This window comes from Salvia splendens, chromosome 2 (assembly GCF_004379255.2).
Source record: "Salvia splendens isolate huo1 chromosome 2, SspV2, whole genome shotgun sequence".
NCBI classification, from domain to species: domain Eukaryota; kingdom Viridiplantae; phylum Streptophyta; class Magnoliopsida; order Lamiales; family Lamiaceae; genus Salvia; species Salvia splendens.
Window position 1 is genome coordinate 14,081,196 of NC_056033.1, and position 12,873 is coordinate 14,094,068.

The following is a 12,873-nucleotide window of genomic DNA, read 5'->3' on the forward strand; positions in this document are numbered from 1 at the left end:
TGTTGGATTGCTATCGAATTAGAATTGTTCAGAGGATAATTTGATAGTGGATTAAGTAGGAGCTTATAGTAGAAGATCTTTTATTCCCGCGCTTCTGCAGGAATTTAATATCTTTGAAAATTAATTCATGGAACAAGTGTTCAGCTGACTGTGAATTATACGTCACAAACATGTTCAGTGTACGTGATTAGGTTGATGTTTTAATCCCTTCATGTGTTTCATTGTTAAAGGTGTAGAATAATACAAGCCTCGTGAGCAACTTGGAGTGACATCTTTCTCCTATTTGAAAAGTTTCACTTAGTTAACTTGTAGTTGCTTTTTGTCATCAACTTTTGGAAATCAAAATCTTCAAAACAAATCAGCTTTTAGTATGTATTTTCTTTGTTTTAGAATTAAATAATCAATTCCTTCCCTGTGGATCGACACTCGAAGTATTACAATCGACACTGTATTCTTGCAGTATTGCTGTAATATTAGAGTTAATTAATTAAACTTGTGTGATTATACACATGATAATTGAACTCGAAAATTACACATCAAGTTTTGGCGCCGTTGCCGGGGAGGGCAATAGATTGTTTAACTTCTAGTTTGTGTTTTGTTTTATTTTTATTTGATCTTTCTCTTATTTTTGTAGGTACTCATTTCGTGTTCTTGGAGGTGATAGCCATCTACCGCGTCTGGACTTGAAGACGAAGGAGTATATTTTCTAGGTGACATCTTTTAACTCTTAGTTAGGTAGTTTAGTTTTCACTTAAGCACACACACTTTATAGTACTTACCCCGAAGTTGTCGAGAGGTCTCGCTTTCGGTAATAGGGAAATGTATTGTGCTTGTGCTTGGTGTATTTTCTGTTGCGCAGGTAAAAAAAAAAAAAAAAAGTGAATGCACACGCGATCACAGGGTACACCACCGTTTGGACTACTCTGTTATCAAAGAAGAAGTAAGGTCAGAGGTTCAGAGTTTGAGATATTCCCGGACTATTCGAGTCCATTCAGAAGTAACCGACTCTTTGGTGAAGAAAGGGATCAGGATTCAGACGGTGAATCAATGGCAGATCACAATGAGATTCCACCACCCGTGGTGAGGTTTGGCGACACTCTAAGATCGGGAATTGAGCATCCGGGGGAGTTTGCTTATGCAAACGACAACGTCAACATTCCACCTCACTACATTAGTTTGGTGAATGGAGGAAATCTTTTCCACGGACGGGATGAGGAAGATCCGGTGAGCCACCTCAATGCCTTTTATGAGCTGACAAACTCGCATAGACCTCCAAATGTGGAGCATCATCGGATTAAGAGGGCCCTATTTCCATTCTCGTTGAGGGAGAACGCAAGAGCGTGGTATGACTCACTCCCGGGCTACAACATAGCAACGTTCCAAGAGTTGAAGACGTTGTTCCTCTTGGAATACAATTCTCCTATGAAGATTGAGAAGTTGAGAGAGGAGATCACCTCTTTCCGACAGAAGTATGACGAGTCCTTCGCGGAAGCATGGAAGAGATTCACGGAATTGATAAGGAAATGCCCAAGTCACGGACTAGCTCCGGGGCATGACCTTTTGAAATTCTACAAGGGACTCAACAGTGAAGGCACGAGATTGGTGACTGTAGGTTCGAATGGGAACTTAGATGATCTAACTCACGATGAGGTGAGGGCTTTATTTCAAAGGCTGGCCAACAATCAACGGAATTGGCACAATCCAAGGCGAGGGGCTGATAGAGCAGGAGATACATTTGGTGCTACAAAGGATGCGGAAAGAGTGACCGCAATTGAGGCTCAACTGGCGGACATTAGCACTCAAATGTCGTCGATGACAAAGGCAGTTAAATCTCTTCAACTGACTCCTCAACCCCAAGCTGTGACGGTGATGAGATGTGGGTTGTGCCAAGGCGGGCATCATACTGATCAGTGCCCAAGTCTTCAAGGACCACCTGTGGAAGATGTGAACTATATTGGCAACAATCGGCAAGGGTTCAATCAGGGCAACCAATACAACAATCAGCAAAATTGGATGCCTCAACAAACGGGATGGAATCAGGCTGGTCCTAGCAACAACTCGGGAAATCAATGGAGGAACAACACTCAACCGTCGGGTTATGAGAAGAAGCCAACCGTCGAGGATCAGTTGGGGCAGATTCTCTCTTTCATGACTAAGAGTCAAAAGGAGAACGAAAATTTCAAGGAAAGGACGGTGGAAAAGTTTGGGCAGATGGATGCGACAATGAGGAATCTTGAGACGCAGATAGGGCAGCTTGCCACGGCATCACACACGAGGATTCCTAACACCATCCCGAGCAATACCGTACCTAATCCGAGAGGCAATGAACAGTGTAAGGCAGTGGTCTTGAGAAGTGGTCGTGAGTTGGATTCGACACCATCAATGGACGGCCAAGGTACTTCCGGCATCTCACACGCAGGGGCGGATGAGATGTTAGGCTTGCATTCCTCGCACGCAGGGGCGGACGAGGCATGTAAGGGAAGTCCCGCGTTGGTGCAGGGTGCCCAACATGGTCAAGAACAGGCTGCATCCGGCAGCAAGGAAAATGGTGTAGAATCCGAGTTAAGCGAGAAGTTTTTGGCAGAAAAGAAGGGAAAGCAGAAAGTAGAGATGGGATCAAAGGGACAGCTGATGACAAGTCCGGCATTAGACCCGAAAAGCAAGTTCAACTTCCCTGATCACATTCCTCCTCCACCATATCCACCGAAGAGGAAGAAGAGAGCTCCAAAGGAGAAAAGCTTCGAGTGGATGATGAACGTGATTCGAAAAGTGAATGTGGATGTATCGTTGGTGGACCTCTTCACTAATTTCCCCAAGTTCTCCAAGTTCTTCAAGGACATGATGGCAAACAAGGAGAAACTTCAAGACGAGGGAATAGTGGCATTGAGCATGAATTGCTCACAACTGATTTCGGGAATGATGCCCATGAAGAAGAGGGATCCGGGAAGTTGTGTGATTCCTTGTGAGATAGGCAACACAATTTTCACCAAATGTCTATTGGATCAAGGATCGGGGATCTCACTGATGGCGTTGAAAACAGCACGTGCCATTGGACTGGAGAACAGAATGGAGCCCATCGACATTGCTCTACAATTGGCTGATCACTCCATTGTGAAGCCCACAGGAATAGTAGAGGATGTCTTGGTCAAGGTAGATAAGTTCGTCATCCCCGTTGATTTCATAGTATTGGATATGCCTGAGGACAAAGAGGTGCCAATTCTGTTTGGCAGACCGTTTCTTGCCACAGGGGACGTGTTGCTAGGAGCAAAGGATAACTCAGTCACGTTTAGAATTAATGGTGAGCAAGTGACCATTAATGTGGAGAAAGCGATGAAGCATCCTAGTGATGCAAAAGCGTGCTTTAGAGTTGATGTCCTCGACAAGTGTATCTTTGACAAGATGCGTTGCTCGGCAAGTATAGAAGGAAGCGTTTATGATAAGGGGAGCTTGGAAAGAGACTTTGGTTCGACAATTAAAGTTGATTTTGATTTTGATGAAAGTGAGGATGCTCAAATTGATCAACCAAGTCTCGAGAATGAATGTGTGGTGGATACTTTCGTGGCGGATGTGCAGCCTTCAATTGAAGTACCACCAAAGCTAGAATTGAAGCCACTCCCGACAAATCTGAAATACGCATTCCTTGGTGAGGATGAATCTTTACCGGTTGTGATATCGGCGATGTTGAATGATGAAGAATAATTGAAGTTGATAGAGCTACTGAAGTCACACAAGAAAGCTCTAGGTTGGTCCATTGCCTACATCAAAGGAATTAGCCCCGCAATATGCATGCATAAAATCTTGATGGAAGATGGAGCTAAGCCGGTAAGAGAGAGACAAAGGAGGTTGAACCCACTTATGCAAGAAGTGGTTGAAAAAGAAGTGAAGAAATTGTTGAAATATGGGATGATCTATCCCATTTCCGATAGTGAGTGGGTTAGCCCGGTGCAATGTGTACCAAAGAAAGGGGGAATAACCGTGACTGTCAATGAGAAGAATGAAGTTTTGGCAACTCGATTGGTGAACTCATGGAGAGTGTGCATGGATTATAGAAAGTTGAACACGGCGACAAGAAAAGATCACTTCCCGTTGCCATTTCTGGATCAGTTGCTCGATAGGATCGCGGGTTATTCCCATTATTGTTTTCTAGATGGATATTCGGGGTACAATCAGATTGCAATTGCCCCGGAAGATCAGGAAAAGACGACATTCACATGTCCTATTGGAACTTATGCCTTCCGCCGGATGCCTTTTGGTTTGTGTAATGCACCGGCTACATTCCAACGTTGCATGATGGTAATTTTTTCCGATATGAATGAAGATATCATGGAGATCTTCATGGATGATTTCTCCGTCTTTGGATCCTCATTTGACTTTTGCTTAGAAAACTTGAGACGGGTCCTACAAAGATGTGAGGAGTCAAATCTCGTGCTAAATTGGGAAAAGTGTCAATTTATGGTCAAGGAGGGCATAGTGTTGGGACACAAGGTGTCGGAGTTGGGGTTGGAGATGGATAAGGCGAAGATTGATGTGATCTCGAAGTTACCTCCCCCAACGAATGTGAAGGGCATCCGTAGTTTCCTTGGTCATGCGGGATTCTACCGACGGTTTATAAAAGATTTTTCAAAGATTGCAAAGCCACTTTGCAACTTGCTTGAAAAGGATGCCAAGTTCGTCTTTGATGGGAAATGCCTTGAGGCATTTGAATTGTTGATGAAAAAGCTAGTCGAAGCTCCTATTATTATCACACCCGATTGGTCAAAGCCGTTTGAGTTGATGTGTGATGCTTCAGACTATGGTGTGGGGGCCGTTCTAGGCCAAAGGAGAGACAAGGTCCTACACGCCGTCTACTATGCTAGCAAAGTACTCAATGAAGCTCAACTGAATTACACCACGACAGAGAAGGAAATGTTAACAGTTGTGTATGCTTTCGAGAAGTTTCGTGCTTACTTACTTGGCACGAAAGTGGTAGTGTTCACGGACCATTCAGCTATCAAATATTTGATGAATAAGAAAGATGCAAAGCCTCGGTTGGTAAGGTGGATCCTCTTACTACAAGAGTTTGATGTGGAGATTAAAGACAAAAAGGGGACCGAGAACTTGGTAGCTGATCATCTCTCTAGACTAGAGGGATTGGAAGAGACGGAAGATGAAAGAAAGAAAAGGATAAATGAGAAATTTCCCGACGAGCAAGTGTTGCAAGTGGAGGCTCGGGAAACATATGTGCCGTGGTTTGCCAATTTGGCAAACTACCTTGTTACGGGCATTATACCAGAAGGGTTGTCATCTAACCAAAAGAAGAAGTTTTTGAGTGACACCCGCACATATGTTTGGGAAGATCCGTTTCTCTTCCGGATTTGTAGTGATGGAGTGATTCGAAGGTGCGTTGGAGAGCATGAGCACCTTCAGATTTTGTCTGCATGCCATGATTCGTTGTATGGCGGCCACTTTGGAGCACGACGAACTGCTTTTAAAGTGCTTCAGTCCGGATTCTTTTGGCCATCGATCTTCAAGGATGCAAAAGCCTATGTAGAACGATGTGACAGTTGCCAAAGAGCCGGCAATATCTCGTGGAGGAATAAAATGCCGATGAATAATATTCACGAGGTAGAACTTTTCGATGTTTGGGGAATAGACTTCATGGGACCGTTTCCCAAGTCTAATGGGCAGCAATACATTCTCGTTGCTGTCGACTACGTATCTAAGTGGGTAGAGGCAGTGGCCTCGGCAACCAATGATGCCAAAGTGGTGTTGAAATTTATCAAGAATCACATCTTTAACCGCTTTGGGACACCACGAGCCATTATCAGTGATGGAGAAACTCATTTTTGCAACAAATTGTTTGAAAACCTCCTAGGAAAGTATGGTGTCCAACACAAGGTTGCTACCCCTTATCATCCCCAAACGAGTGGTCAAGTTGAAGTCTCCAATCGTGAGATAAAGCGGGTGCTTGAGAAAGTTGTACGGCCGTCTCGGAAGGATTGGGCTCAAAAGTTAGATGATGCTTTGTGGGCATATCGAACGGCGTACAAGACCCCGATTGGAACTTCACCATACAAATTGGTATTTGGGAAGGCTTGCCATTTGCCGGTAGAGCTTGAGCATAAAGCTTTTTGGGCTTTGCAAAAGCTTAATTTGGATTATGATGCTGCAGCCGAGAAGAGGATGTGCGATTTGAATGAGATGGATGAGTTTAGGCTCCGTGCATATGAGAGCGTTGACCTCTACAAGGAGCGGGCTAAGAAGATTCACGATGCAGCCATTAAGCCTCGTCAATTCCATGAGGGACAACTGGTCCTTTTGTACAACTCTCGGCTTAAACTGTTTCCGGGCAAGCTCAAGTCTAGATGTTGAGGTCCTTATGTGGTGCACAAGGTATACCCCTATGGTGCTGTGGATGTTCGGGATCAGAAGAATGGTAGCATTTGGAAGGTGAATGGCCAACGTTTGAAGGCCTATGTAGGAGTTGAAGGTGGCATGGAGACAGAAGAAGTGACTACACTAGTGGACTCAAGAGTGTAGATCAAGGATGAAGAAGGTCGAGCCAACGACTATAAACAAAGGCGCTGATTGGGAGGCAACCCAAGTTTTTTTTTTTTTTTTTTTTTTTGATTTCATATGTTGGAGGTTTTGTTTGCTCAATTCTTTCCTCTAACATTTATTTTGAATTGAGTGTTTCTTTTTGTAGGTTTTGTTTCTTTTTGTAAGAGCAACATGGAGATGTGATGTATGTTGGAGCTTATGAGGATGCACACCCACAAAGAAAAATACACCCACCCACCCACCCGAATGCACTATGGACTTCATGCCAAGTTTGGGGGAGTCCTCTTTCCCTTTACTTCATTTATATTCTTCTTTGCATGCATTGAGGACAATGATGCATTCAAGTTTGGGGGGGTCGTTTGAAGTTGAATAATGCTATACATGATGAATGTTTTTTGGGTGTATTGTTTGATAAAAGTGTTTCGAATCATGTAATTGATGGGTGCATGCTTTATCCTCGGCTTTCTGGTTGGGAAATCTTATTTGATTTTACTTGATCTTTGAAGCCTAGGATGAATGGAATGGGTGCATGAATTTACTTGAAAGAGCATGTTGTGATTACAATCGATTTCTTGAGTTGAGGAGAGTGTGAAAATCGCATGTCTTGTTGAAATTATTTTAGATTGATTTGCTTTATCGAGTGAAGTGCTTGCGTTCGTTTGTGTCAACGATTTGGGAGGATAAGGCACTAGGATGAACTCAATGGCCAAATAATCACATGCCTAGTCCATCAAATGATCCCCTAGAATCCACTTTGAGCTTAATCTCCTATTATTTGTGTAAACACTTAGCCTATCACTTAGCCAATTAAATAAGCCTCATTTTAGCCTCATTGAAAGACCTTGCTACTATTTGGGTGCTAAATACTAATTTGAGCTGGGTGGTTGAATGTTGAGTGTTGGGTGGTGTATTGCAAAAGTGTAGACATTTTTAGACTTGATGTAATGTATAAGTGAAAAGAATGAAGTTCTTAGAGAAAAAAAAAACAAAAAGAAAGAAAAAGACGACCTCCAAATTTGCAAGAGTCGAGGTCTTGTTTAGAAAAAAATGAAAGAAGAAGAAAAAAAAGTTGTGAAATAAAGTAAGAGCTTCTATTTGTGTAATATGTAATCTTGTCTAGATTTGATCTCAAGTTTGGGGGAGTGAGAGTTGGTTGTAATATTTTGTTGTTTGATCTTTGGAAGGAAGTTGTAGGAGGGAAGAATTTGGCACTCAAATGTGTTCCCTTTGAGCTCACTATCCATATGTATCCTACCTCATCCCTAGCCCCATTACAACCTTGAATTAAGACCTTGGACCTTTTTGTTGATGCTTGTGGATGCTTTGTAAATAACTTGGTAGAGTTAATGAAGTTTGATTTGAAATCCGCGAGTCTATGTGGTAAGTAATGCTTGACGAGTCAATGATGACGGTTTGAGTTGTATGATTACATGTTTGGACTTACTTTGAAATGCACCTTGACTTGAAGTTCTAAGTTGATAAGTGATGGTTCATGAGAGTGGGAAATCTTGATTGAAATTGTTGGGGGTTTAGACTTTGTCATTCATGTCTCTACGTGATTCATTCTTTTGAAAACTTTTGAAAAAACTTTTGTGAGTTGAGCTTCAAAGTGTTGTGTTTTATATGATCTTGCCCGAGGACGAGCAAGTAAATAAGTTTGGGGGTATTTGATGTGAATCAAATTTACATTGTTATTTCCATAACTTTACATGATTTATATAGTTTGATGCTTGCAAAAGTGTGTTTTATGGTGTAGGAAGAGGAGTAAATGGTGAAACAAAGAAGGAAACTCGGAGGGTGAAAAGCTGTGCAGAAAGCTCTCAAAAGTGGCCACCCGGCCGGGTTAATTTCATGCCCAAAAATACCACCCGGCCGGGTGATTTTCGCGAGGCATGGGAAGTCCAGGAGGGGTCGAATTTATGTCACCCGGCCGGGTTAATTTTATGCCCAAAAATACCACCCGGCCGGGTGATTTAATTATAACTGCAAATGCAGTTTCTGTCGGCAGTTTCAGAGGGAGGAGAGAGGAGTTTTTGGCGGAGAAAGAGGGAGAAAAAAAAGGTAGAGAGAGGCGGAATTGAATTGACAGGGAGAGACGCCATTTTTGGAGAATTGGGCATTTGGAGAAATAGTGAATAGAAAGTGACGTGTGGTTTTTTGAGAGAAGGAAATTGATTGAAAAATAAGAGTCCAAGTCAAAGCTGCTATTTCTTCAAGCTCCATGGTTAAAAGGGTTTTTCTTCCAATTTTTATTCTTCCTAGTCCGATAATGATTGGCTAAAAATCTTGTGTTGCTCCAAGTTGTAATCTAGGCTTGTATGAATGTTTTTACACCAGTGAACTTATGTGATTGTTTCCAACAATGTGCTTAATATTATTCACTATAATTTTGGCTAATAATATAGTGATGTTATTTCTTATGCTATTGTCTCTTTAACATAGTTTAGGAATGTTTGATTGTTGGATTGCTATCGAATTTGAATTGTTCAGAGGATAATTTGATAGTGGATTAAGTAGGAGCTTATAGTAGAAGATCTTTTATTCCCGCGCTTCTGCAGGAATTTAATATCTTTGAAAATTAATTCATGGAACAAGTGTTCAGCTGACTGTGAATTATACGTCACAAATATGTTCAGTGTACGTGATTAGGTTGATGTTTTAATCCCTTCATGTGTTTCATTGTTAAAGGTGTAGAATAATACAAGCCTCGTGAGCAACTTGGAGTGACATCTTTCTCCTTTTTGAAAAGTTTCACTTAGTTAACTTGTAGTTGCTTTTTGTCATCAACTTTTGGAAATCAAAATCTTCAAAACAAATCAGCTTTTAGTATGTATTTTCTTTGTTTTAGAATTAAATAATCAATTCCTTCCCTGTGGATCGACACTCGAAGTATTACAATCGACACTGTATTCTTGCAGTATTGCTGTAATATTAGAGTTAATTAATTAAACTTGTGTTATTATACACTTGATAATTGAACTCGAAAATTACACATCAAGTTTTGGCGCCGTTGCCGGGGAGGGCAATAGATTGTTTAACTTCTAGTTTGTGTTTTGTTTTATTTTTATTTGATCTTTCTCTTATTTTTGTAGGTACTCATTTCGTGTTCTTGGAGGTGATAGCCATCTACCGCGTCTGGACTTGAAGACGAAGGAGTATATTTTCTAGGTGACATCTTTTAACTCTTAGTTAGGTAGTTTAGTTTTCACTTAAGCACACACACTTTATAGTACTTACCCCGAAGTTGTCGAGAGGTCTCGCTTTCGGTAATAGGGAAATATATTGTGCTTGTGCTTGGTGTATTTTCTGTTGCGCAGGTAAAAAAAAAAAAAAAAGTGAATGCACACGCGATCACAGGGTACACCACCGTTTGGACTACTCTGTTATCAAAGAAGAAGTAAGGTCAGAGGTTCAGAGTTTGAGATATTCCCGGACTATTCGAGTCCATTCAGAAGTAACCGACTCTTTGGTGAAGAAAGGGATCAGGATTCAGACGGTGAATCAATGGCAGATCACAATGAGATTCCACCACCCGTGGTGAGGTTTGGCGACACTCTAAGATCGGGAATTGAGCATCCGGGGGAGTTTGCTTATGCAAACGACAACGTCAACATTCCACCTCACTACATTAGTTTGGTGAATGGAGGAAATCTTTTCCACGGACGGGATGAGGAAGATCCGGTGAGCCACCTCAATGCCTTTTATGAGCTGAAAAACTCGCATAGACCTCCAAATGTGGAGCATCATCGGATTAAGAGGGCCCTATTTCCGTTCTCGTTGAGGGAGAACGCAAGAGCGTGGTATGACTCACTCCCGGGCTACAACATAGCAACGTTCCAAGAGTTGAAGACGTTGTTCCTCTTGGAATACAATTCTCCTATGAAGATTGAGAAGTTGAGAGAGGAGATCACCTCTTTCCGACAGAAGTATGACGAGTCCTTCGCGGAAGCATGGAAGAGATTCACGGAATTGATAAGGAAATGCCCAAGTCACGGACTAGCTCCGGGGCATGACCTTTTGAAATTCTACAAGGGACTCAACAGTGAAGGCACGGGATTGGTGACTGCAGGTTCGAATGGGAACCTAGATGATCTAACTCACGATGAGGTAAGGGCTTTGTTTCAAAGGCTGGCCAACAATCAACGGAATTGGCACAATCCAAGGCGAGGGGCTGATAGAGCAGGAGATACATTTGGTGCTACAAAGGATGCGGAAAGAGTGACTGCAATTGAGGCTCAACTGGCGGACATTAGCACTCAAATGTCGTCGATGACAAAGGCAGTTAAATCTCTTCAACTGACTCCTCAACCCCAAGCTGTGACGGTGATGAGATGTGGGTTGTGCCAAGGCGGGCATCATACTGATCAGTGCCCAAGTCTTCAAGGACCACCTGTGGAAGATGTGAACTATATTGGCAACAATCGGCAAGGGTTCAATCAGGGCAACCAATACAACAATCAGCAAAATTGGATGCCTCAACAAACGGGATGGAATCAGGCTGGTCCTAGCAACAACTCGGGAAATCAATGGAGGAACAACACTCAACCGCCGGGTTATGAGAAGAAGCCAACCGTCGAGGATCAGTTGGGGCAGATTCTCTCTTTCATGACTAAGAGTCAAAAGGAGAACGAAAATTTCAAGGAAAGGACGGTGGAAAAGTTTGGGCAGATGGATGCGACAATGAGGAATCTTGAGACGCAGATAGGGCAGCTTGCCACGGCATCACACACGAGGATTCCTAACACCATCCCGAGCAATACCGTACCTAATCCGAGAGGCAATGAACAGTGTAAGGCAGTGGTCTTGAGAAGTGGTCGTGAGTTGGATTCGACACCATCAATGGACGGCCAAGGTACTTCCGGCATCTCACACGCAGGGGCGGATGAGATGTTAGGCTTGCATTCCTCGCACGCAGGGGCGGACGAGGCATGTAAGGGAAGTCCCGCGTTGGTGCAGGGTGCCCAACATGGTCAAGAACAGGCTGCATCCGGCAGCAAGGAAAATGGTGTAGAATCCGAGTTAAGCGAGAAGTTTTTGGCAGAAAAGAAGGGAAAGCAGAAAGTAGAGATGGGATCAAAGGGACAGCTGATGACAAGTCCGGCATTAGACCCGAAAAGCAAGTTCAACTTCCCTGATCACATTCCTCCTCCACCATATCCACCGAAGAGGAAGAAGAGAGCTCCAAAGGAGAAAAGCTTCGAGTGGATGATGAACGTGATTCGAAAAGTGAATGTGGATGTATCGTTGGTGGACCTCTTCACTAATTTCCCCAAGTTCTCCAAGTTCTTCAAGGACATGATGGCAAACAAGGAGAAACTTCAAGACGAGGGAATAGTGGCATTGAGCATGAATTGCTCACAACTGATTTCGGGAATGATGCCCATGAGTATAATATCCATAAACACAAAATCGTTTACTCTGCAAATTAAACAAGAATATGCTTATTATTAATATATTACACTGAATTATGCGTAAAAAGATTAAGGTACACGTAGCGTAGGTAGCGATTAACTTTTTCTGATTATATATTGACGGCGGAAGGCGGTGGCGCCGCCGGATAGCTGCCACATCATTTAGTCATAAAAGATTTGTCAATTAATACGAAATATATGTGAAAATTGATAAAAATAGCATGAAATCCTTTCAGCTTATTGGATTATATAATCTGACGTGTGCTCTTGCATAATTCTGGGTGATCATTAATCATAAATTAATGGACTGGTCCCTCACAATAAATGTTTGTATAGGGATAGATAATTAAGCTTATTAATTTAATATAGCTATCCACTTGTTAATTAATCGTCCTTAAATTTATTAATCTACACCAATTGTCTTAGTTTCGAGTACTTTGTGTATATATATTATTTCTAAATTATAGATTTATTACTTTTGTTCTGACAAACTATAAATATAATATTTTTGTCTGATTCAAAATTACGCTATATATTAGATAACGAAAAATAACCTCAACTGAATATTATAAATATTATAGCATATGAGATAAAATTGATGTGGTATATAATAATATCAGAATGCATATATACGCAAAATAATTTAAAAGTGAAAATAAAAGGGACAAAAAATTAAGAATATATAGTGGAATCTTGAATCTAGCTATATGATACATTTGGGATTTTGTTGATCTGGTGGGTAATCATAATAATTGTTCCGTTATAACTTATAAGACAGTATGACATATTTTTATAAATAAGATGAATCAAAATTCGTGATATCTTATGATCATATGAAATGTTTATGGAAATTTAAAATGAAATAGACAAGTATATGTGATGTTGATAATTTGGTCAAATCAAATACTTTAATATTTGCATA

General features: G+C 41.6%; 2 protein-coding genes and 2 non-coding genes across 4 annotated transcripts; 2 read left to right on the top strand and 2 right to left on the bottom strand.

Annotated features, from left to right (window-relative positions):
• The first annotated feature begins 1,047 nt into the window (after positions 1–1,047).
• Positions 1,048–3,699, top strand: LOC121774325. The gene is made up of 2 exons (XM_042171219.1): positions 1,048–2,395; positions 2,585–3,699. The coding sequence occupies exons 1-2, from the start codon at positions 1,048–1,050 to the stop codon at positions 3,697–3,699; spliced, it is 2,463 nt and encodes an 820-aa protein (XP_042027153.1).
• LOC121793197 lies at positions 1,435–1,541 on the bottom strand. The gene has a single exon (XR_006049035.1). It is a non-coding gene; the product is annotated as a small nucleolar RNA R71 (small nucleolar RNA).
• A 6,345-nt stretch (positions 3,700–10,044) lies between the features above and the next one.
• LOC121774335 lies at positions 10,045–11,991 on the top strand. Its single transcript, XM_042171227.1, has 2 exons — positions 10,045–11,392; positions 11,582–11,991. The coding sequence occupies exons 1-2, from the start codon at positions 10,045–10,047 to the stop codon at positions 11,989–11,991; spliced, it is 1,758 nt and encodes a 585-aa protein (XP_042027161.1).
• LOC121793199 lies at positions 10,432–10,538 on the bottom strand. Its single transcript, XR_006049037.1, has one exon. It is a non-coding gene; the product is annotated as a small nucleolar RNA R71 (small nucleolar RNA).
• Positions 11,992–12,873: the final 882 nt, after the last annotated feature.

Bases quoted from the DNA above. Each gene is read 5' to 3' on its own strand.
- LOC121774325 (XM_042171219.1), top strand. From the start codon at position 1,048: ATGGCAGATCACAATGAGATTCCACCACCCGTGGTGAGGTTTGGCGAC. The intron at 2,396-2,584 runs GTACTTCCGGCA...AGTTTTTGGCAG, and splicing joins ACCATCAATGGACGGCCAAG to AAAAGAAGGGAAAGCAGAAA.
- LOC121774335 (XM_042171227.1), top strand. From the start codon at position 10,045: ATGGCAGATCACAATGAGATTCCACCACCCGTGGTGAGGTTTGGCGAC. The intron at 11,393-11,581 runs GTACTTCCGGCA...AGTTTTTGGCAG, and splicing joins ACCATCAATGGACGGCCAAG to AAAAGAAGGGAAAGCAGAAA.